The sequence below is a fragment of the Microtus oregoni genome, unplaced genomic scaffold (assembly GCF_018167655.1).
Source record: "Microtus oregoni isolate MIOR12 unplaced genomic scaffold, Mior012 000049F_ref0000343, whole genome shotgun sequence".
Classification (NCBI taxonomy): domain Eukaryota; kingdom Metazoa; phylum Chordata; class Mammalia; order Rodentia; family Cricetidae; genus Microtus; species Microtus oregoni.
In genome coordinates, this window is record NW_024543223.1 from 1,479,215 (window position 1) to 1,501,232 (window position 22,018).

The 22,018-nt window shown below is 51.9% G+C and overlaps 1 protein-coding gene across 2 annotated transcripts; it reads left to right on the forward strand.

The window, feature by feature from the left end:
* Positions 1-1,284: 1,284 nt before the first annotated feature.
* Positions 1,285-21,030, forward strand: LOC121436538 (SEC14-like protein 2). 2 transcript variants are annotated; one of them, XM_041636534.1, is made up of 12 exons: positions 1,285-1,436; positions 3,285-3,360; positions 7,941-7,984; positions 8,350-8,409; positions 8,635-8,823; positions 10,617-10,712; positions 10,810-10,870; positions 11,212-11,295; positions 14,227-14,333; positions 14,412-14,551; positions 14,667-14,836; positions 19,606-21,030. In XM_041636534.1, exons 1-12 carry the CDS (start codon positions 1,383-1,385, stop codon positions 19,734-19,736), a joined length of 1,212 nt encoding a protein of 403 aa, XP_041492468.1. In that variant the 5' UTR covers positions 1,285-1,382; the 3' UTR covers positions 19,737-21,030. The 2 variants fall into 2 exon arrangements, with proteins under 2 accessions (XP_041492468.1, XP_041492469.1); XM_041636535.1 differs by lacking the exon at positions 14,667-14,836.
* The last annotated feature ends 988 nt before the right edge of the window (positions 21,031-22,018 follow it).

Below are 22,018 nucleotides of genomic sequence, written 5' to 3' on the forward strand. Positions count from 1 at the left end.
CAGGTGCTAGGTGCATGGAAATAGACCAAAGTGGCTGGGGACTCTGGCAGGAGGAGGGGCTGTTGGACTCTGAAAAGAGGAAATTGCTTTATGGTGAAGGGCAGAGGGAGTAACTGGGTGGAGACAGTCTGATGGCACAGGCTGGACATGAAGCTGCCATGAGTCTTCCCACAAATCATGTGTCACTAGTGGGGAGCCCACAGGCCCTTGACCAGATGGGAAGCAGAGAAGCCACAGCAGGGCTCTGTGGGCCCTGGTTTCCACGGTTTCCTCTTTGTCTAGCCTATGGCTGACTTCTGACCAGGCAGCCAGCAAGGGATGCCTGTGTAGGGCCAGCTAGGAAGTGGTCGCAAGAAGTCAAGTCTGAGAATTACATGCATTAATTCCCTTTTAGCCTCCTGCTGCTTACAGGCCCTAAATCACCCCCAGGTAGTGAAGGCAAACAATGCAGAGGGGCAAAGGGACTTGGAGAAAGTTGTGGACAGTGGGCACTCAAGCCCAAGCCTCCAGATTTCCAGAGAGGAAGCCACACACGCCAGCTGAGATGTGATAGCTTCAGGAGTGGCTCCCAGAGTGAAAGGAAGGTCAGACACAGAGAACTGGGGCCTGGGAGGGGGGAGGCCATTCTTCCTTGCCCCTCAGCAAGACACCACGTTCTTCCCAAGCCTATTCTACAGGTAGAGAAAAGGGGGTACCAACTCTGGTTTGTTTGTTTGTTTGCTTGCTTGCTTGTATTCTAGGCTAGCCTCAAACTCCGTAAGTAACTAAGGGTGATCCTTGAACTTCTAATTCTCCAGCCTCCATCTCCCGAATGCTGGGATCACAGTCTGTGTAGAAATATGCCGTCATGACCATGCAGTGCTGGAGATGCAACGCAAGGTCGCGCATCCTAGGCAAGCCCTCTACCACTAACTGAGTTACATCGGCAACCCTGGGTGTTGCCTCTGAATGACCCCCAAGCCGAGCAGGTAGTAGTGATCATAAGTGGAAGGCAGAGTCTACACCACAGTTACTAGAAGCTGAAAGACAGTCGGGGGCATCCTTTCCCAGTGGGCACAAGGAGAGCTGTCAACATTTCGGGGTAAGAGCAGCCCAGCCCAGCCCTGTGGAGTCACTCCTTGGAAGAGGTCGTTAGCCAGCTCTTTTCAGCCTCCTTTTGATTAAGATGAGGAGTACCGCCCAAGTAGCTCAGGTGTCTGGCTCTCCTCCAGGGCCTCTGCGCGTCCGCCCCGCCTCTCGGGCTCCTTTAAGAGGCGGGTCTTGGTCGCAAGCCCCAGGGCCTCGGCCAAAGGCTGGGACTTTACTCCGGCGGCGGCGGCGGCGGCAAACGACTCGGAGCTCCATCAGCTGCCGCAGGCACCTCGCCTCGAGGCTGAGCCACGATGAGCGGCAGAGTAGGTGACCTGAGCCCCAAACAGGAGGAGGCATTGGCCAAGGTGAGCCTGATCTTGTCCCAGTTGTGGCCTTCGCCCTCCAGCTGGAAGCCGCTGCTAGGGAAGGTCCCCGCGAGCAGGCGACTGAGGGAGAGGCGGCCAGTCGCCCCCGCTTGGCTAGTGCCTAGCGGACCGCTTCTCGCTCAGTGTGAGGACCTCGGGAAGTTTGGACATCGCGGTCTCCAGCACGAGCAGCCCTGGCGGTGCCCCCTGGGAAGAAGTGGTTGCTTGGAAGCCCTCAGAAGCGGCTGAGGGCACAAAGGCAACATTCATCCTCGGGGCTGGCAGGGACTGGCAGCAGGGCCGTGGGACAGAGGCAGGGCCCCAGGTTTCCTCCCATTTCCGGGAGGTTTTCCTCTTACGGAGACAGCGGCACATGGAAGGGTCCTGGACAGCTCCGTGGCAAACTCCCCAGAGCCCTTGCGAGGCATCAAGTCACTGTGTGACCTTGGGCCAAGCACTCACCTGTGTGTGTTCTTTGATGAAGTCAGAAGAGGGTGGCCGCGGGGCACCTCTGTGTGAAGTCTTAAGATTCTGGGACTAACTGGGTTGAGTTCCTTTCCGAGAGAAGAGCCCTCCTCCCTCTGGCAACCCAGACCCTTGGCTGGCAAGGAACTTAGTGGTGCCACTCAGAAAGAAAGGATAGGTCCAGGCTTTGCCTTGGCACATGGGCAGATCGGCAACTATCTATTCCGTTCAAGTTCAGGGGCTGGCCCTGCCGCCGGAAAGACTAGTTGCACTGGATCGGATTTGGTGGGGTCCAGCCCCAGCGTTCGCTCCACAGCCAGGCAGTTTCTTACTTGTGCTAGAGTGTAGCAGCAGATGTGGTTGCTGGGGGTGGCTTTTTTCCCCATGCCAAGTTTACTGTTGACCTGCAGAGGAAGTCTGGCGGACGTGGGTTTGGTGGTGATTAAACTAGGGGCTGCTAGGTAAGGTCTCGGTGAGGGTGGCCTCCCCTTGCAGTTTAGATGACCATTGTCCTAATACTGGGAGCTGCTTTGGGGGGATGGGAGGGTCTGACCTAAGGCAAAGGGTAGAGGTGGCCATTCCTCATTGGTCCCCTCTGGGGGTGTCCTATAGGTCAGTGACCAGGTAAAGGTCACTGCTGGAGCAGAAGGCTTAGGGAGAGCAGCGGGGGGCCTACTCTCCCCTAGAGCAGATGAGAGGTTGGGGTTAGATGTGGCCTTCCCTTGGAGTCACTGTTTACCCCACTTGGTGGCTACCTGCTGGAGCTGCCCCCTCCATCTGGGCTGTCACCTCTCTCCTTCCCTCTTCTCTTTTGTAGTCTTTGGAGCTCAGCTCGGCCACCGGTTTTGAATGAAGGCATTTGAGACTACCCGCTTCCTTCCCTCTGCTCTCATTACCCAGGGGGCGGGCAGACTGCAGAGGGAAGAGCCTGGGATCTGGACTCAGATCTGTATCCCAGCTGTTGGGGGTGTTGCCTGAGCCTCTTGCTTTCATCTCTTCATCTGTAAAATGTGACAGCGACACCTCTTGCAGCTCTGGGAGAGATGGGAGACACAGAACCCAGATAATGGCTGTGCACAGGACAGGTGCTGGGCACACAGACAGTACTCCCTGTGGCTTGACCAGAGTGTCTGCTAACGGTGTTGATGACTGTTCGCTGGGAGTACACCCACTTGCTCAGAAGTGAGGCAGGGCAGTGTCCTAGTCCCTTTCGGGGCCCTTCTCTCCAGCCCGACACGCCTCGCAACACTGCCCACAACCTCACTCAGCCAGAGGCTACAACAGTATGTCAAGGAGGGTTCTGGCAAAGGCCCCCAGTGGAGGGTCCCTTTGGGAAGAGTGAGGTTGGGGAGCTCCCACTCATCCAGTTGTCTCTCCCTACAGTTTCGTGAAAATGTCCAGGATGTGCTGCCCACCCTGCCCAATCCAGATGACTATTTTCTCCTTCGATGGCTCCGAGGTGAGGGGAGGTGGGCGTGGGAGGCTGGGGCAGGGGCAGGGGCAGGGGCGTGTTCTGGGCAATGGAATGATATCCTCTGGAAACCCTGGCAAGCTGAGACAAAAGGATGGCTAACGCCATCCACCCCAACCCTTCTACAGGATACAGACACAGAAGCCCAGAGAGGTGAAGGGACTTGCTAGGTGAGCTGCAGTCAGCAAGAAGACCCATACCTCTGGGTATAGACGGTTAGCATCCTTTTCATCTACCCTGCAAATCTGCTCTGCAGACATGAAGGAAAATCAATGCCCAGAAAGGCCCCACTCAGTGGGAAGTTGGAGGCAGAGCCGAGATTAGAACCAGGGTCCTGGTGCTGTCATCTTGAATGAAGGGCACTGTGTATGGGGACTGAGGAGGGTGCTCCCTCCCCATCTTGAGTTCTAGTTTCAGTCATGTGCCAGCTTGGTTGTGTCACCTGGGCCAAGGTCACACATCTCTAGGCTCCTCTTCTGAGAAATGGATTAGACATGGTGCCCAGCTTTTTTGCAAGATAAGGCACGGCAATGTCTGTGGAGCGACATGAACATGTTGCTGCTAGTGTCAGGATCAGACTCAGCCTCCATGCCTTGTACCTGTCTGTGCTCTTCCCTCTTCTTATCTGTCATCCGAGGCATGTGCCACCCTTCTGCGCTCTTCTGACACACTTTCACTTTTCTTCATAGAAACTTTACTACTAGACAGAAAACTGAGAGAGTTCCGCTGCGTCTGACTAGCAGAGCTCTGGTTGTGCCGGGGAATTCTGTGGCAGACGTCGGTCAGACCTGCCTTGTGTCTGCGTACTCACACATCTCCCAGCCCAGGAAGACCTGCGATAGATAAAAAAGATGCCCTTTTTGCTTTCCAGAACTTTAATAAAGCTGGCATCTTCTTGAAGACCTGCTAGCAGCACCCGAGGACAGGTGTACCCAGGAGAGCCATGTGGGGCTCACGGGCCCCTGGACTTATCACCTGCTCACCCTTACCCCACTCCCCGATGTGATCTGGCCCCTCTCCCAGTTTACCTAGAGAGAGTGGAGGGGTGGCGAGGGGGTGACAATGAAGTCTGTCTATGCTGGAGGAAATTTTGGCCTAGCATTTGCTGAAAGGCTACAGCTAAAGGCAGGTGGGTGGAGGAGTGGGAAGATAGTAGCCTCCTTAAAGGGCCAGTTGCAAGATGATCCAGCTATGGAGATTCTGCTAGAAGGAAGCGAGAGAAGTCATTGAACAACTCTGCAGCTCTCTTTTATTTAGGCACAGGCCAGTGTGAGGTTTTGGCAGCTGGTCTCCCAGACACTAAGCTTTTGCTATCGGAGTCCTGGGATGGGATAAACCACTTGTCTAAGGCTCGATAGTTTAATCAGGACCCGCATCTGGTACTAGCTCCTCCCTTGCAGGATGGTGATTCTCACTCTCCAGATGAGAAAACTCAGGCTCAGACCGGGCAAGGGACTTAAAGGCGCAAGGAAATGGAAAGCGTGCTCAGAGTAGAGTCCAGGGCCCTGGATTCCCAGCCAGCACCTTTTCCAGTAAGCCACAACATCCTTCCCAGGGAATGGCTCCTGAGGTCAAGCATTGCTTCGTAATCGTTTTGGGGCTGCTAAGGAGCAAACCCAGGTCTGGGGCATGCCAGGCAAGCATTCTACCACCCAGTTGCATTTCTGGTTTCAAATTCTGCTTCTGAGCAGAGGAAGTTTCCCCGCTGTAGCTCGTTTGTGCCTCACATTTTCTGGGCAGGAGCTCTGCCTACTCAGACCCTATTACGAATTTGAATTGGGGTTTTTGTTGCCTTAAAAAAAAAAAAAGCACTCTTTCTCCCCCTCATCCCTTTGATTCTAAAGGAGTCTTTTGCAGTAGAATGTGGTATGAGCTTGGGGTTCACTTCTCTCTGGCTCTCCCCAGCAGTCAGCTGGAAGTGAGATCCCGGTCCCTGCAGCAAGGAAGGCCAGTGAGCAAGACAGAATAGAGGTGGGAGGAAGCCTGGGAGAGGGAGAGTGTGACTGAATGAGTCTGCAGCTTACAGGGCTAGGGTGCAGGCAAACCAGAGCCCAGGCTGCCTGCTCCCGGACCGGGTTATCATGCAGTGCCCCATGCCAGGCTTCCAGCTGCTTCTGAGCAGGGCAGCAGGAGCCTAGAAAGACCTGACTCAACAGACATGGTGGGGAAGATCCTGAATGTTGGACCTTGGCAGGTAGGGTTAACTGGAGAAGTTCTCCTGGATAAGGGCACTCAGTATACTACTCCTGGATCCCTGTTCTCCACCAAGATAAGGGCTCTCCTCTCTTGAGGGGAGTGTCCTTTCTCTGAGAAACTCCCATTTTCACGGTCTAGCTCCTCTGTTACAAAGGATAGTCAGTTCAAGCTTCTCAAGTGGTCTGGTCAGGCATATGCAGTATCTAGAAACACACAAGATAGGAGAGCTGAGATGCAGACCCACGTTACATTCCTCTAAAAGCTGCCCGGGGCTGCTGGAGGCACAGGAAGGGTGGCAGTGAGGAGAGTGGCTGCTCCATCTGCCAGGAAGGATCTGGCATGCACAGTGGCAGTGGCCTGGCCAACTCTTTCTCTTGTTGTTTTTTTTTTAATATTTTATTATTTATTATGTATACAATATTCTGTTTGTGTGTATGCCTGCAAGCCAGAAGACTCCATTACAGATGGTTGTGAGCCACCATGTGGTTGCTGGGAATTGAACTCAGGACCTTTGGAAGAGCAGGCAACGCTCTTAACCTCTGAGCCATCTCTCCAGCCCCCTTTCTCTTGTTTTTAAGAAGTTTTTTTGAAATGTGTAGTAGGAGAGGGAGAGGGATAGCGGGCGAGAGATTGGGCGTGAGGAGTGCACGCCACAGTGCGCACATGGCGGTGAGAGAACTGTGGATTTACCCACCTTTGCCTGGCCTCTGGGGAGCAAGCTCAAGTTGTCAGGTTGCCGGGCGTGCACATTAAGCCCCGCTACCCACTGAACTATCTTCTCTCTTTTTAAAATCTTATTTATGTATTTTTTTAAGTATGAATACTCTGTCTGCACATTTGCCTGCAGGCCAGAAGAGGGCATTAGATCCCATACAGATAGTTGTGAGCCACCATGTGGGAACTGAACTCAGGACCTCTGGAACAGAGCAGCCAGTGCTCTTAACCACTGAGCCATCTCCAGCCCACCCACTGAACCATCTTACTGATCTTTTTTTCTTTCTTAAGATAGTGTTTCAATATGTAGCCCAGGTTAGCATAAATTTCCAATGCGGCTCAGGCCGACTTCAAGGAACCACACCCAGGCTTGATCAGACCTTTAGACACACTGCCCTGACTCTGATGGAGGACTGGACTTCACGAATGCAGACTCAGGGTGTATGGTCCCCTGCTCCCAGAGCACAGTGCTGAAGGACAGCTGACAGCCCAAAGGGCAGCCTGTATGTTCGGTTCCAGGGCTATCAGTAGATCTAGATGTCAATTAAATCAGTGGAGGATGTATAGCCAGGAGAGATAGTTCGTAGGTCAGAGGCCACACCCATCAGACTCTCTGGAATGGAGTAGACTCCCGAGGAAATGCGAAATGCGAGAGGGATACCAGTGGAGGGCCTGTCTCTCTCTCCACGGAGGGATTGGCGGAGGGATTGGCGGCTTAGCCGGTATGCAGGTGTGAGGAGCACAGGTGTGAGGGATTTGGGGTTTCAATTGACTCTAAGCTCCACCTGAACTAAAGGTGTGACCATTGCAAAGAGAATTCTTAGGGTATATCGGAGAAGGGGCAAACAACACCTGGGCTCAGTTTGTGAGGTTCGCCTGGGGGGGGGGGGCGGCCAGGGGGACAATATCCAAAGGGAAGTGATTAGGAGATTGTGGAGCTGCGTGTGAGAAATGGCTCTGAGGACGGGCAGCACAGCGGGAAGGAAGGCCCAGGAGGGCAGCCGGAGTTCATGGTTTGCACGATGAGGGAAGGAACTCTGTTCTTGGGATGCCCCTGGAGTAGACTGCAGCTCACAGCGAATTAGTGAGGCTGGCAGCTCTGCTCTTCTGCAAGTGGCCTCAGGGGACAGGGAAATCTTGGGTTCAGATCTGAGCAGGACAACTTGTTGGGGTGGGTCCACGTAAGCTAAGACCCCACTGTGTTCCTTGTGAGTCTTAGGGAAATGTCAGGATTGGCTAGAGGCACACTGACTTCTGCCTCTCCAGGATGTTTGGCAGCTCAGCCGCAGCTCCCGGGACAGCTATGTTCATCTTTGAACTGTGGGTCAATTTCTCAGGGCTGGATGTTATACTGTGGAAGAGATAACTTTTGTCCTTGTGGGGGATGGCCGATTGAGAAAAGGTTCCAGGGTTCATTTTCTCTGAGATAAGACCCTTCACCTGATTATCTGCCTGGATACTCTGACCCCAGCATGGCAACACTGCCCATTCCCAACTGCCTTGAACTTGGCCTGTCTACCCCACCAGCTCAGGGCTGTGGGGTTTTACAAAGCTGACAGGTGGCTGGGGGAACCCACAAGGGGATTGGGCCCCCAGCCTGGGAACAGATCCGTAGACGTGCGGTCGGATTCCCAACCCTGGTCATGCTTTTGTTACAGCCCGAAGCTTTGACCTGCAGAAGTCAGAGGCCATGCTCCGCAAGGTGAGTCCCTGCCGCCGCCACAGTTCCTCCCGCCAGTCGCATTGTGCCTGGACTTCTCCTCCCTACCCATCACCCACCCCTAGTATAGGTTTTGGTTTGTATGACATAGTTATTAGCCAACAATTGTTGCTTTATTCCTGAGGGACAAAGTGCACTTCCTTCCCTGGAAACATTGGACTTCCCTACTTCATAACTAGCCCAAAATGATGTTCTTGCTGATATATCTGAAGAAACTGGGGCCTCCTTTTCCACCCTTGTCCAGTTCCTTCTAGGGATCAACTATGCTGGTCACCTATTCAAGACCCCACCACCACCACACATCTATTCTTCTGCCTTGTGTTTCCTAAATCTTTGTGTATTTGCAGCATGTGGAATTCCGAAAGCAAAAGGACATCGACAACATCATCAGCTGGCAGCCACCCGAGGTGAGGACCAATTATCCCACTCCACCCCTGTGTGAGGATGCTTATTAGGCTCCCAGTCTGTACCCTGGTCTACTGGACCTGGAACCTCAAAGGGAGACACTATAGTTCCAAAACAGGTATTTCTTGACACCCGGGGGAGGGTATGAAGGGAGATACTTGTGAACCAGCAGAAGGGATGGATGTCCCGGGCCTGTCTATGAGATGCTTTTGTATGTCTTTGGCCAGGTGATCCAGCAGTATCTGTCAGGCGGCAGGTGTGGCTATGACCTGGATGGCTGCCCAGTCTGGTACGACATCATTGGTCCCTTGGATGCCAAGGGTCTGCTATTCTCCGCCTCCAAGCAGGACCTGCTCAGGACCAAGATGAGGGACTGTGAGCTGCTTCTGCAGGAGTGTGCCCACCAGACCACAAAGGTATGGTCTGTCTGCCATTGAGTGATTTGATCATGGCGAAGACAGTCAAGGGGAAGCAGGAATGTCACATAGGGATGGAAGCACCTGTCTCAGAGTTTGGGTTTCACAGACCTGAAATCTCAGGGTTTTAGATGAACATGCTACCAATCCATCTGTTCTCTTCTCTTCCCTTTCTTCCCTCCCTCCATCCCTTTGACTGAAGATTGAACCCAAGGTCTTGTGCACGTTAGGCAAGTTCTCCACCACTAAACTATGCCCCCATCTTGTCACACTTTCATTTTGCTAAGTAAAAACTTAAAATAACCTTCTATTGTTGCCATGGTGACTCCCCCAAACTGTAGGAATGGTGTATGTAGGGGAGATCCGAGACTAAACTGCGGTCCTTTACTGAAGACATCCGGTTTAATAAACGTCACTAGTGTGAGAGTTAGAGCCCAGCTGGTACAGTGCTCACCCCGCACATCCAGGGCTCCACCCCAATACAGCAGGGAGGTGAGTGGTATACACCTGTAATCCCATGATTCACAAGCCTGAAGTAGATAGCCGAGTGGTGGTGGCACACGCCTTTAATCCCAGCACTCGGGAGGCAGAGACAGGTGGATCTCTGTGTGTTCGAGGCCAGCCTGGTCTACAGAGCAAGTCCCAGGACAGGCTACAAAGTTATAAAGAAACCCTGTCTTGAAAAAACAAACAAACAAACAAACAAACAAGTCTGAGGCAGGGGGGTCTTGAATTTGAAGCTAGCCTGGGCTATGTAGTGGGACCTAAAAACAAACAACAGAAAACAAAAAACTATACATTACCACAGTTGGAGTTGTTGCTCAGGGACAGGCAGCTCACCTAGCACAGGCAAGGGCCAAGGTTTAATTCTTAGCACAACACCCCCAAAAAACAAGACAAAACAACAACAAAAAACCTCAGAAAACCACCTCACTACATTGTTACACTTTTCTTGTTTCCGTGGGAACCACTGAGATCCTGTCTTGGACTAAACTACCCTTGGGCAGCTATGGGGTGTGTGTGTGCCTGGGTGGTCCTCATGTAGACAAATCCAGGATCCCTGCTCCTCCAAGTTTATTTTCAAAGCATCAGGGTGACAATTCCCTGCTAGGAAAAAGACTGAGGCACTGGAGAGATGACTCAGCAGGCAAATGACTTGCTAGCAAACCTGAGAACCTACATGGCAGAAGAGGAGAAGCAATTCCCACAAGTTATCCTCAGAGCTGCACACCCCCACTGTGGCATGTACACACACACACACACACACACACACACACACACACAGTGGGGGGAAGGGAGGAAGGGATGGGGAGACAGACAGACAAATATAAACGTATTTTTTTTAAAAAAAAAGAAAGGAAGGACTGAGGAGCAAGCTGGAGCTGTGGCTAACCCCTCCTCCCCCAGCAGCTGCAGATGGGTTAAAGCAGTGCTGTTCTTTGCTGAGGTTCACAAAAAGTCCACCCAGTACAGAACCTGAGAGGCTGGGGACACAAACATGGTTCAACCTGCTGCTTCCTTAGAGCTTAGGTAGAATGGAGTGTCTAAGCCTACGGGAGAGGTGCTGCCCAGGGAGCACACAGTAACTGACAGGAGGACAGAGGCCATCAGGAGAACCTGCTGGACAGTAGGGACCTTGGATATGACCTTGATCCACCCTAGTCCTTTGCTAGAGGAGAATAGTTTGTCTAGGTCATAGTTCCACCCTGGATGACATCTGCATCTCTGCTGCTGTTGTTTGTACCCAGTGAGTATTCAGCGACTTCCTTCTGCTGTCTGTCTGTTCCCAGTAGCTAGGGAAGAAGATAGAGACCATCACCATGATTTATGACTGTGAGGGGCTCGGCCTCAAGCACCTCTGGAAGCCTGCAGTGGAGGCCTATGGAGAGGTAAGAGGCAGGGAGCGGGGGCAGGACTCACAGGTTGAAGGGCACAGTGGCCTGGAGGCCTGAGCTACTGAAACTAGGACCACTTCTGCTTCCACAGTTTCTCTCCATGTTTGAAGAAAATTATCCCGAAACACTGAAGCATCTGTTTGTCGTTAAAGGTAAGTTGGGAATTTCTGGTGATGGAGCCAAATATGAACAAGAGGCTGGAACCATTGCTTGGGGGCAGACTGAGTGAAGAGCAGCCCTTGACCTTAGCCTGTACAGATGCTTTACGGCTCCCAGAGCGTGTGAGCCACCTAGCCCCTTAGGATTCAGGCTGGTGATGCCGTAGGAGGAGACTGGTTGGCTACAATCCTTGTACAGCTTGGAAGCCAGCTTCAGACATGCCTGGCTGAGCCTCACGCTTAGCTGCCCCATGAGTGGAGATGGGTGGCTGATGACGCTGGCAGCATCTGAGTTACCGTTGTCTCTGCTTCACGTGGTCTTGCCTCTCTTCCAGCCCCCAAGCTGTTTCCTGTGGCCTATAACCTCATCAAGCCTTTCCTAAGTGAGGACACTCGTAAGAAGATTATGGTCCTGGGGGGTAAGTGGCCCAAATGCTACACATTGGTGTGTGTGGTCCAAACAACGTCTGGCTTTAGGGGTACGATCACAGCCTCCAGGGCAAAGACCTATCTTCTACTTTGGGAGTAGTTGGGACATAGGGGCAAGTGGAGACAGATCTGTGGCTTCTTGTGTTTCCTCACACACTCTAGAAGCAAGCACTGGGCTCACCATGCAAGTTCAAAGATGAACGGAATTCCAGGGCTTATCCTGAAGGGGCTTACAGTATTACAGGGAGAGACAACTGCAGAGAGAAGGCTATGGTATGAACCAGAAGACACTAGAAAGAGCATCAGGAGGGTGCGTGGAGATCATCTGGGGGCAGGCAGGAGTGAGTGGCTCCACTCCCACAAACACCTTTTCAGGACTAGGTGCCAGGCTGCCAGGATTAAGACAGTCCCTTGGCTAGCTCTCAGGGAAGGGGGACACAAACATGCTTGTCGGCGTGATACATAGGACAAGGGGAAACCACAGGGTAGTCACAGCTAGCAGCAACTCTCATCCCACCAGAGTTGAGGTGAGAGCCATGTCGACCTAAGCTACACACAGCAACATGAGCAAGGTGGCCACATGGAACAGAGCAGAAAGAGGAGCACCGAGTAAAGACCTCCCTTAGGATGGTGCAGGCAGCAGTCATGGAATGAGGCAGAGTGCCACAGAGTTACCATGGTCATATTTTCAATGGACTCATACCTACCAGCAAAAGTCCACGAAAGCCAGAGGCCAGTTTGCATGCCATGCTGTTGCTCACGCAAGAGATGGTGTAAACCTAGGAAGCAATGTCAGGGACAAGGAGGAAAGGCCGGACTTACAACTTGCCTAGGAAGCAAAACAGCAGAGATGGACTGGCCACAGAGAGGAGGTTAAATCACGAATAGAGGTGACTGTGCAAAATCTACTGATGCTGAGGATCCAGGAGTCTGCAGTGAGTCTGGGGGACATCCAAGTCCTAGTGTAGGCAGAGTAAGAGGAGCCCACTGGGGACCGTGAAAAGGCCAGAAGAAGGCATCAGATCTCATTACAGATGGTTGTGAGCCCCCATGTGGTTGCTGAGAAGAACAGCCAGTGCTCTTAACCTCTGAGTCATCTCTCCAGCCCCTTGGTTTGTTTCTTTACCTTTGGGCTAAGACAAAGCGAGAGTGGCAACTTTGGGCTGGAAAGGCGGTCAATGTCTAGTTTCCCAGCACCTTGGAGGTTGAGGATCTCCAGGTCCAGGTCTGTCTGGGCTGCATTCTAAGTTCAAGGCCAACCCAGGTTACTAGTGAGACCCTGTCTCAAAAACGACAACGTGGGCTGGTTCCATGGGTACAACACATGCTTGTTATACAAGGCTGATGACCTGAGTTTGACGCCTGATCTCACAGTGGAAGGAGAGAAACAACCCCCAAAAGCTGTTCTTTAGCGTCCACATTTATGGTTCCAACACACACATACATCAGACACAAAAGAACAAGAAAACATTTAAGATACCTCAGGACTAGGGAGGTAGAAGGTTGAAACTACACAGTGAATTCCAGGTCAGCCTGGGTTACACAGTGAGACCCTATTCCAAACCAAAGGACGTCAGGACTGGGGCGGTGAAGTCCCAGCTTTGGCTGTGGCCGACGCTGTTCTGTGTAGGACGGGAAGACCTCTCTTGATTTTCTCCCAGCTCTCCAGCTCAGCTGGGAGAAGAACAAAATCAGCGCAATAGGTTTTTCTGGGTTTTGGTTTTTCTGTTGCTACCACCCACCAAGTGCGTGAGTGAGGCAGTTTGGTTCCCTGGCAGCAGAGCTGTGTAGGAGGTTCAGGCTGTTCTCCTACCCACACTTCAAATTCTTTCCACCAAATGTGCTTTGGGCAGACTGGGAAGAAAAAGGATCTCCAACAGAGGAGGGGTCAAAGTTACTCCAGGTTGGTCACGGAGTTTAGCAGTGCCAATGAAGTCACCCCAAGGCCACAGGCACCATGTTCTCAAGAGTCACGTGCTTTGGGGTCCTAAACACCTGAGGGCTGGCAGACACAGGATTGTCAGTGTCCCAGTCATCTATGCAGAGGATACAAGGCTAGTCCCTGGCCTGGAGCTGCTTGGTATAGATGGTCTATACAGTCGGCGTGGCTTCTGAGATTAAACATTGTGCCAGGCTGGTATTTCTTGGGGAAATGATTCTTGGCAGCAGACACTTGAGAGCTAATTGCTCCAATAGGGAGGGGATTTAGTTAGAAAAGCAACAACAAAAGCAGTCAATCAGGGCTGGAGAGATGGCTCAGTGGTTAAGAGCATTGCCTGCTCTTCCAAAGGACCAGAGTTCAATTCCCAGCAACCACATGGTGACTTACAACCATCTGTAAAGAGGTCTGGCGCCCTCTTCTGGCCTTCAGGCATACACACAGACAAAAAAAAATTGTATACATAATAAATAAATAAATATTTTAAAAAAAAAAGCAGTCAACCAGCCCAAAACAACAAGAAGAGACATGAAGTTGACTGGGTAAAGCCACGTAAGCCCATTTGAGGGGTCCTTCTCCAGTGGGGTGCTTTCAGTCAGTGTAGGAGAAAATAACTGCATAACTGTGTAAGAACCCGTAGTCTTGCTGCATGACACCCCCACCCCACTTTTGGTCCCCACCCACTATGACAGCAGCCCAGGGTTTCTGAACCCCGGCTCTTTCTGACGCCGTGTAGTACTGTGGACGCATCATATGCTCACGAAGTACTCCATTTTCCCCCAGACACAGTCTCACTATGGAGCCAAGGCTGGCCTCACACTAATGGTGCTCCTGCCTGCAGTCCCTTGGGTGACGCGTGCACCATGCGAGCCTGTAATGCTTCCTTTTAAGGCAGGGCCAGCCTTCTCTGCCTCTTAAGGACTGACCGCCAGGTACGAAGTCCTGCCTAGTGACACATTTTTGTCCTTCCCTCTCCTGCCAGCAAACTGGAAGGAGGTTTTACTCAAACATATCAGCCCTGAACAGTTGCCTGTGGAGTATGGAGGTACTATGACCGACCCTGATGGAAACCCCAAGTGTAAATCCAAGGTATGGGCCAGCAGCTGGAGGTCAAGGGGGAGTCTTTGCTCAGAGGGCACCCCGACTCATCCTGTGCTCTGCTTCTAGATCAACTATGGCGGTGACATCCCCAAGCAGTACTATGTGCGAGACCAGGTTAAGCAGCAGTATGAACACAGCGTGCAGATCTCCCGAGGCTCCTCCCACCAAGTGGAGTATGAGATCCTCTTCCCTGGCTGTGTCCTCAGGTAACTGCCTGCTTCCCGGGATCCCAACCTTTGTCAGTGCCAGTGGGTGGGCTGCAGTGCAAGAAGCCCAGTTGCCATGGACACACACACACACACAGGTGGATGTCCTCTGCAGGTGGCAGTTTATGTCGGAGGGATCAGACGTGGGTTTTGGGATTTTCCTGAAGACCAAGATGGGGGAACGGCAGCGGGCAGGGGAGATGACAGAGGTGCTGCCCAACCAGAGATACAATTCCCACATGGTCCCTGAGGATGGGACCCTCACCTGCAGTGAGCCAGGCATCTGTAAGTATCTGGGTCTTGGCAACACATGAAGCCCGCCCATACCTTTCTGCTTATGACACGCCTCTTCCTCTCTTCCTCAGTGCGCTGGTCACCTTAGTGTCAGAATAGGAAGGGGTACTCTGTCTCATGACACAGAGCAGGAAAACTAGATTTGGAAAGATGCAGTGACTTCCTTAAGGGGGTCAGATAGTTAACAGCAGGGCGGGACTCTCACTGATATTCCCAAGTAGAGGCGATTGCCATCAAATCCAGGGAGTACGGGACTTCAGAAGTCCGGCTTTTGGGCGCTGGGCATGGTGGAGCACACCTGTAATCCCAGCATGTGGGAGGCTGAGGCAGGACTGCAAGTTGGGGCCAGCCCGGGCTGTACAGGCTTTCTCCAAGGTTAACTAGGCCTGAGACATCAGTCAGACATTTTTTAGGGATGCCTGTCCCCTTAGAAGTCAGAGGCAGAACTGACTGTGTGGGTGTAAGGATTTCACAGGGCACGGCATGCCAAAAAAAAAAAAAAATGCCAGCCTTAAGCATCCTGAACACCACTCACTTCTAGGTAGACACAGGACGTGAGAAGGCAGCATACACAGGACAAAAGGGCTTACAGGGGCTCATGTGGTGATGGCTAAAACCCTTTAGACCCAGAATTCTACTTCTGAAATGTGGCCTACAGAAACCTTTACAAGAAGTTCCTAGCAGCCCGTAAAGCCAGTGAGTGACACAGCACATGGCCACAAGAAGGTCCATCCACACAACAAAACATGCAGTCATTAAAGAGAACACACCGACAGTTAAGATGTTACTTCATGTTAAGCAGGTAAACATGAAATACAGTGTGTGTGGTATATAAGTGTGTAAATAGAAAGGAGTTCTGGGAAATCCACACTAACTTGAGGGCAATTGGGCTGACAGAGGGAGTTCATTTTCCTCTATTTCTGCAAATATATTTTACAGTGTATTCTAGGGTAGTGGAAAAAGCACCAATGTATGCACACAAGCCAGACAATTTCTAGTTTCCTGACAGAGCCAGGAGACGAAGGGTAGAAAAGCGAGGAACAAGGGCATTATGCTCCGATCTGAGCTGGACTTGACCATTGGCTGTGTGTGGACTTGGGCAAATGACTTGGCCTTCCTGAGGGTGGCTCCTGATTGCTGCAACTGGGAACTTGCAGAGATGCCAGGTTCTATGCGATAAGATCCGTGAGGCCATGGGCATGATGCCAGAAATAGAGCATGCGACTCAGCACCGACAGCCATCTTTATTACTATTATTAGGGTAACTAGGAGAGCAGGACTGTCTCCAGAGATGGCAGCATCCCTGCTGAGGCTGCACCTCTGAGAGCAGCACTAGCCCCGCAGAGATCTGCTCCTTCCTTCCCGTCCAGCAGCCTGCGGTGCTGGTGCTCCCTCCCTAGGGATACACCACACCGGGCGGGCGGGCGCAATCTGGCTCCCTGAGGAGCAGGATCATTCTTGTTAGTGAGCAGCCCGAGTCACAGGGGCAAGCATACTCTGCGCTGCACCGAGAACAAGGATTGGCACAGCCCAGGCATTGCCATCCACAAGGGAGAGAGCACTTTATCTCTTCAGAAGGAGGCTGAGGCATAGACAAGATGTCCTTTCCCATCACGTAGCTAATGTAGATGCTGAGAAAGGACACTAGAGGCTCCTAGTCACAGACTGAGGAAAAATTAAGACATTTATCCTTGCTGTGACGAGAGTCCCAGATCAAGGAAGTACGGGGTAGCAGGAGGCCAACACTGTTCATCTGAAGGATAAACAGCCTTTAATACAGCAGGATGGGAACTGCAAACCCTCGTTTACTTCAGTCCTTCCTGGATCTGTTCCCCTTACCTGCCTGGGATCTGCTTATTTGCTGGAGGAGCAGAGGCAGGCCACAGGATAAAATTCCCCTTTCCAGATGGAAAGGCAGGGAGGTAGGGTCAGATGTCACTAGGAGGCAGGGTTGTTGAGATCTAGAGATCCAAGGGCAATGCCTCTGAGGACCAGGTGACCCTGCAAAGTGGAGCATGATCACCCCAGAGAGAATTAAATCTTTGGGTATGTCAGCTTCAAATGGTGCAAACACAACCTTCCCTGGGCCTCTCTGCCCCTTGCTCAGGTGGACTGAGGACAGGCCAACATTTGGGTGGGTTTCACCTTCTCCCAATTACTTTTTGAGAGCCTACTGTGTGAAATGCTCAACTAGGGATGGAAAGAATGAAGAAAACAGTGAAATGGACTTTGAGCAGTGGATAGGAAGGTCTGAAACACTGTAGGAAGGGGTCAGGCAGTGCTGGGAGAAGAGGCTCGCGAGGCATGGATGCTGAGAATGTCTAACTTTGCCACCACCTCTCCCAGAGGGCTCCCAGCAAGTGTCTCTCCTTCACCATAAAATGCGGGAAGTAGGCTAGAGCAGATTTCCTTCTGGAGTCCACGGACGCCCCAGAGAAGTGGTTCCGAATCTAAGAACCAACACTGCCCTCTCATAAATAATGTCTATTGTTCCCATTACTCACAGACAATGTAATCCACCTATGCATATCATTTTAAAATCAATATACTCCGGGAGCTGGAGAGATGGCTCAGAGGTTAAGAGCATTGCCTGCTCTTCCAAAGGTCCTGAGTTCAATTCCCAGCAACCACATGGTGGCTCACAACCATCTGGAATGAGATCTGGTGCCCTCTTCTGGCCTGCAGTCATACACACAGACAGAATATTGTATACAAAATAAATAAATATTTAAAAAAAAATCAATATACTCCAACCCGTAATATAAAATAGAAACGAGGAAGTCAGTTTGAATATAATAATTATTATGAAGTAACAAGGATTTAACCCAGGGCTTCCTGCATGCTAGGCAGGTGCTCTAACCCCAAGCACCAGAGCTAGAATTTATACATTTTACTACATATATGAGAGGCAAGATGGCACCTACTTCCCTAAAGAACAGCGTCTTTCTCTTTGGGACACTGGCCCTGAAACCTCAAGGTGCTCCAAGGGGCCAGTCACCTAACACATGCTGAGACGCCCTTGACTGGAGGGCCTCCAGGGACTCCATGAGCCTTTGAATACATGACCAGTGTCACCCTGTGCCACACAGACCAACGAGCTGTAAGACTGCCCTTCCCTATGCCTGTGCCTCCTACAAAGCCCTTCCTTGTGTTCGAGGGCAGATTTTTTGCCGAGCAAAGCATCTCAATCCTGGTCCAAGGAGATCAAAGGACGGTGGACTCTGGTTGCCCAGAGGAGGGGAGTGTGGGATCTGCAGGACCTCTGGTAGAGACGGGAATCAGATGACTGACACCATGAAGTGTCAGGGAAAAGGAGTGGGCGCTGTGCGGACTGCTGGCCCAGTGCAGTTTATCTCGGGGTGAGAAGTCAGATGCTGGGAAAGTGAGAAAGGAGCAGCGCAGAAGGGTGGTACTGCTGCTTCTGTTTTCGGGCTTAGCTGTCCTGAAGGGGCATCTGAAGGAGATAGGACAAGCTTGCAAAGAGGCAGAGTTAGAGCGAAAGCAAGCCTGTTCAATGGCCAGGACTTAGACGCCGTCCCTGCCAACTGTGTCCATGCTCCTTCCTAGAGGACACACAGCCCACAGCCTCCTCACCCACCAGCCTGCCAAACACTGCCCATCCCTTTAGAGGCCTGACTCTATAGCAAGCCTGCCAGGCACTGTACAGTCACATATGCAAGGAGCATGCCCATATTCAGTGTATGTTTGGAGAAAGCTGGACAGTGTGTGAGAAAACCTTGCCTCCAGAACAGTGCCATTCCTGGGTGCTACCACCAGAGAACCTCCAACTGTAGACATACCCTCCCCCCCCCCCCCAGTTATTTTTACATATAAATTAACAAAAGTGTTACAAACTGTTCTGAAGTTTATTTTGGCTTCTGTATGTATCTTAGACACCACCACCATTCTCCCCGCCCCCACTCTGTCTGTGTAGCTCAGTCTGGACTCAACAGTATATAGCCGAGGCTGGTCTTGAATGTCCTTACCTTCCTAAGTGTTGCGGTTACAGGTGTGTATCCCCATGGCCAGCTAAGCTCTTTTTTTTTAATATCAGAACAGTGTTCCAGAAGACAGACTACAACACAAATTGCTCAAGCAACTCTCCTTTGATGAGCAGCCCATACTATTATAATAATATTATTACTATTATTTTATTATTATGGGCAGGCATGCAGTGAGCACCCTTTGCCCCATTAATCTTCCCAGAGGGAAAGCACCTGGTTCATAAATTTTGCAGAGAAATGGAATGGGCTGGGCTTCCCAGGATCCAAATCAGGCAGGAGTATGGACAGGAAGGCAAAGCAGAGGGAAAGCCCACCCCACCATTGCCTCACTATGCGACGTAAAACCCTTTCCGCTGATGCCAAGTAGGACCACTGCTGAGTTCAGAGCTGCAGTGAGGAAAAATGTGACCACAGAGATAGAGCACAAACCCTGTGCTTTCCCACACAGACGTCATCGCCACACGTCAGCCTGGTCTAAGGAATCCATGGCTGCTGGTCTTGAAGGCCTTTTCCTTCCGAGCTCTTACAGACCTGAGTCTCTCTGTTACCCATCTCTCTAGGCCTGTGCTGTGCCATACAGTTTTCTTCCACTTTATGAACACAGTGTCAACCCCGTGAGACTGAGTTTCAGAAGGTCCAGTACTTTCCCCTCCATCCCCTAGCACACCCTTGCTCAGTCAGTAAAATCCAGCCCTGCTCAACTCCCTTCGCCTCCTGGCGGGAACTGCCTGAACGTTTCCTTTTCTGCTCCCTCAGACGTCCTGCGCTTTGACAACACCTACAGCTTCATCCATGCCAAGAAAGTCAGCTTCACTGTGGAGGTCCTGCTTCCCGACAAGGCAGCAGAGGAGAAGATGAACCAGCAGGGGGCAGCCACGCCCAAATAACAGCTCTCGCCTGCCCCCCTCAGAGCCTTCCTGTCGGTTGTTTCTTTGTAGTAGCGACTTTCCTACAACCTAGTAGCCCTAAGAAACTGGGGTGGAAGGAAGACTTCAGACTGCACAGGAGACTCAGGCCAGAATCCAAAGAGGACAAATAGCTAGGGTGGGTCCTTGTCATCAGACTGCTAAGGGGGTCTCCAGAAACTGGCTCTAACTATGTCTACCCTGGAGACCTGCCAACTTCACCTGCCCAGTGACAGCTAAGTCAGGGAGAGGAGGGGTACACAGGATGGCAGCAGGGAAGAAATTAGAAAGAAGTGAAGAGATTGGGGTGCCACACTCAGGGAAGTCAGCTGCTGGGAAGACATTTGCTCCTAAACGAACATGGAACAAACCTCCATGATCGTAATGATGGTTGCAAAGGAGCAGGCTGCTAGGCACAGGATTGGAATCCCCCCCTCTTCCAAACTTTTGTAAAAGGCTTGAGTATTTCCCCGCCCCCTCCCCAAGTCTCAGGAGTAACCCAAGTCGGCACTGGAAGGCAAACAGAGGGGCCTCTCTCCCCTAGAGAACCTCGCCAACTCCTGGGCCCCACTGGCTGCTTGTTTAGTTCTAATGGTTGCCAGTGACCCAGTGTTCTGTGGAACTTTGGTACCTGGCCACTGCTGTCCAGTGAAAGAGAAACCTTCCAAAAGCACAAGGGTAATTGCCTTCAGGAATGACAGATCTGAAAGGGCCCAGGAGGCCGTGGGTGGGTCCTAAGCCTCTAAGTAAGCCTCCACTTGAGCAACCCTACACAAAAACGGGAAGTGGGAGTGACCAGCACACAGACAGCCCTTCCCAGTCTGAGTCTCCCACAGTGCCTGGGAACCGGTCTTCCGACTGACCTGGGAGAGGGCTCGGCAGGTCCTTCTCTGTGGAAGCAGTAACGGCAGGGGAGCGGTGGGTTCCTCTTGCCTCTAAACGCTGGTAGCCAGGGAAAAGGGGCGGCCACAGGCGACCTTGCAGTAGCAGCTCTTGACCCTACACACCTTGCGAGCGAACGCCAGGTTACGGTTACGGACTGCCCAGAATTCTGGAACGCGGCCCCAGGCCCTTGCGGGGACCCCCTTTCCCCTCGGAATAAGACCCCGGCCCAGCCTGAGTACTCGTTCACCAAGCAGAGGAAGCTCTGTATAGGTGCAGGGCTAGCGACCAGAGAGGGCCGAGGCTACCCAGGATCTAGTCACACACCTCAGGAACATTTCCTGGCCTTGGTTTACAATGCTGTTAGGTACATTAAAGCAATTTTCAAATCAAAGGAAGTAGAATTCACTGCCTATCGCCGGCTTCCTAGCGGTCTCTACACTAGGTCCAAACACACACACACAGAGAGAGAGAGAGAGAGAGAGAGAGAGAGAGAGAAGGGGAGGGGAGGGGAGGGGAGGGGAGGGGAGAGGGAGAGAGAGAGAGGAGGGGAGGGGAGAGGGAGAGGGAGAGGGAGAGAGAGAGAGAGAGAGAGGTTCTGATCCTCTCCTCTCGCGTGAACTTTCCACGAAGTTGTCTTCTGACTAGCTCAGCCACGGAGTGTCGTCCGCCATTTTTGTTTATGGCATGAAGATGCTCCCGACAGCCTTCACGGTGAGGGCGGAGACCCCGCCCCATTCGGTGGTTCCGGACGTACGGGGTGGTTCGTTCGCGCCGAGCGGCGAGGGCGAGCGTTTGCGGCGTGAGCAACGGGTACTAAAAGGGAGGGAGGCTGCGGATTAGCGTCACGTGGTTTTAGGGACCGTCTTCTAATTCCACTCCAGCACTACCGGTGTTTCAGGGCCTGCAGACAGATCTACCTTTCCCACCCGTGCCGGCACCGGGCCCTGTCCCCACTGACACTCAAGATCCTATGAGGACACAGGCTGAAAACGGTGTCTTCCACAGGGAGTCGGTATCAACCTTTCAGATCTTTAGTCACGGGTTAAAAAGAAAAAAAAAGGCTACAAGAGCAGTACAGAAACCCTGCTCTTTAACTACCTGGAATTGTTGCAAAGATTTTTTTTTTTTTTTTAAATACGTATCCCAGGCCAAGCCTGGAACTCCCTATGTAGACAGTCTGGCTTCAAACTCAAGTAATGCCGCCTGTTTTGCCTCCTAAATTTTGGGATTAAAAGCATTCGCCACCATGCCTGATTTTTGAAAATATTTAGCACGCGTGTGTGGATGCCTCTGGAGGCCAGAAGTGTCAGATCCCCTGAAGGTGGAGTTACAGGTGGCTGGGCGCCACCTATGTAGGTTCTGGGAACCATGAGTTAGTC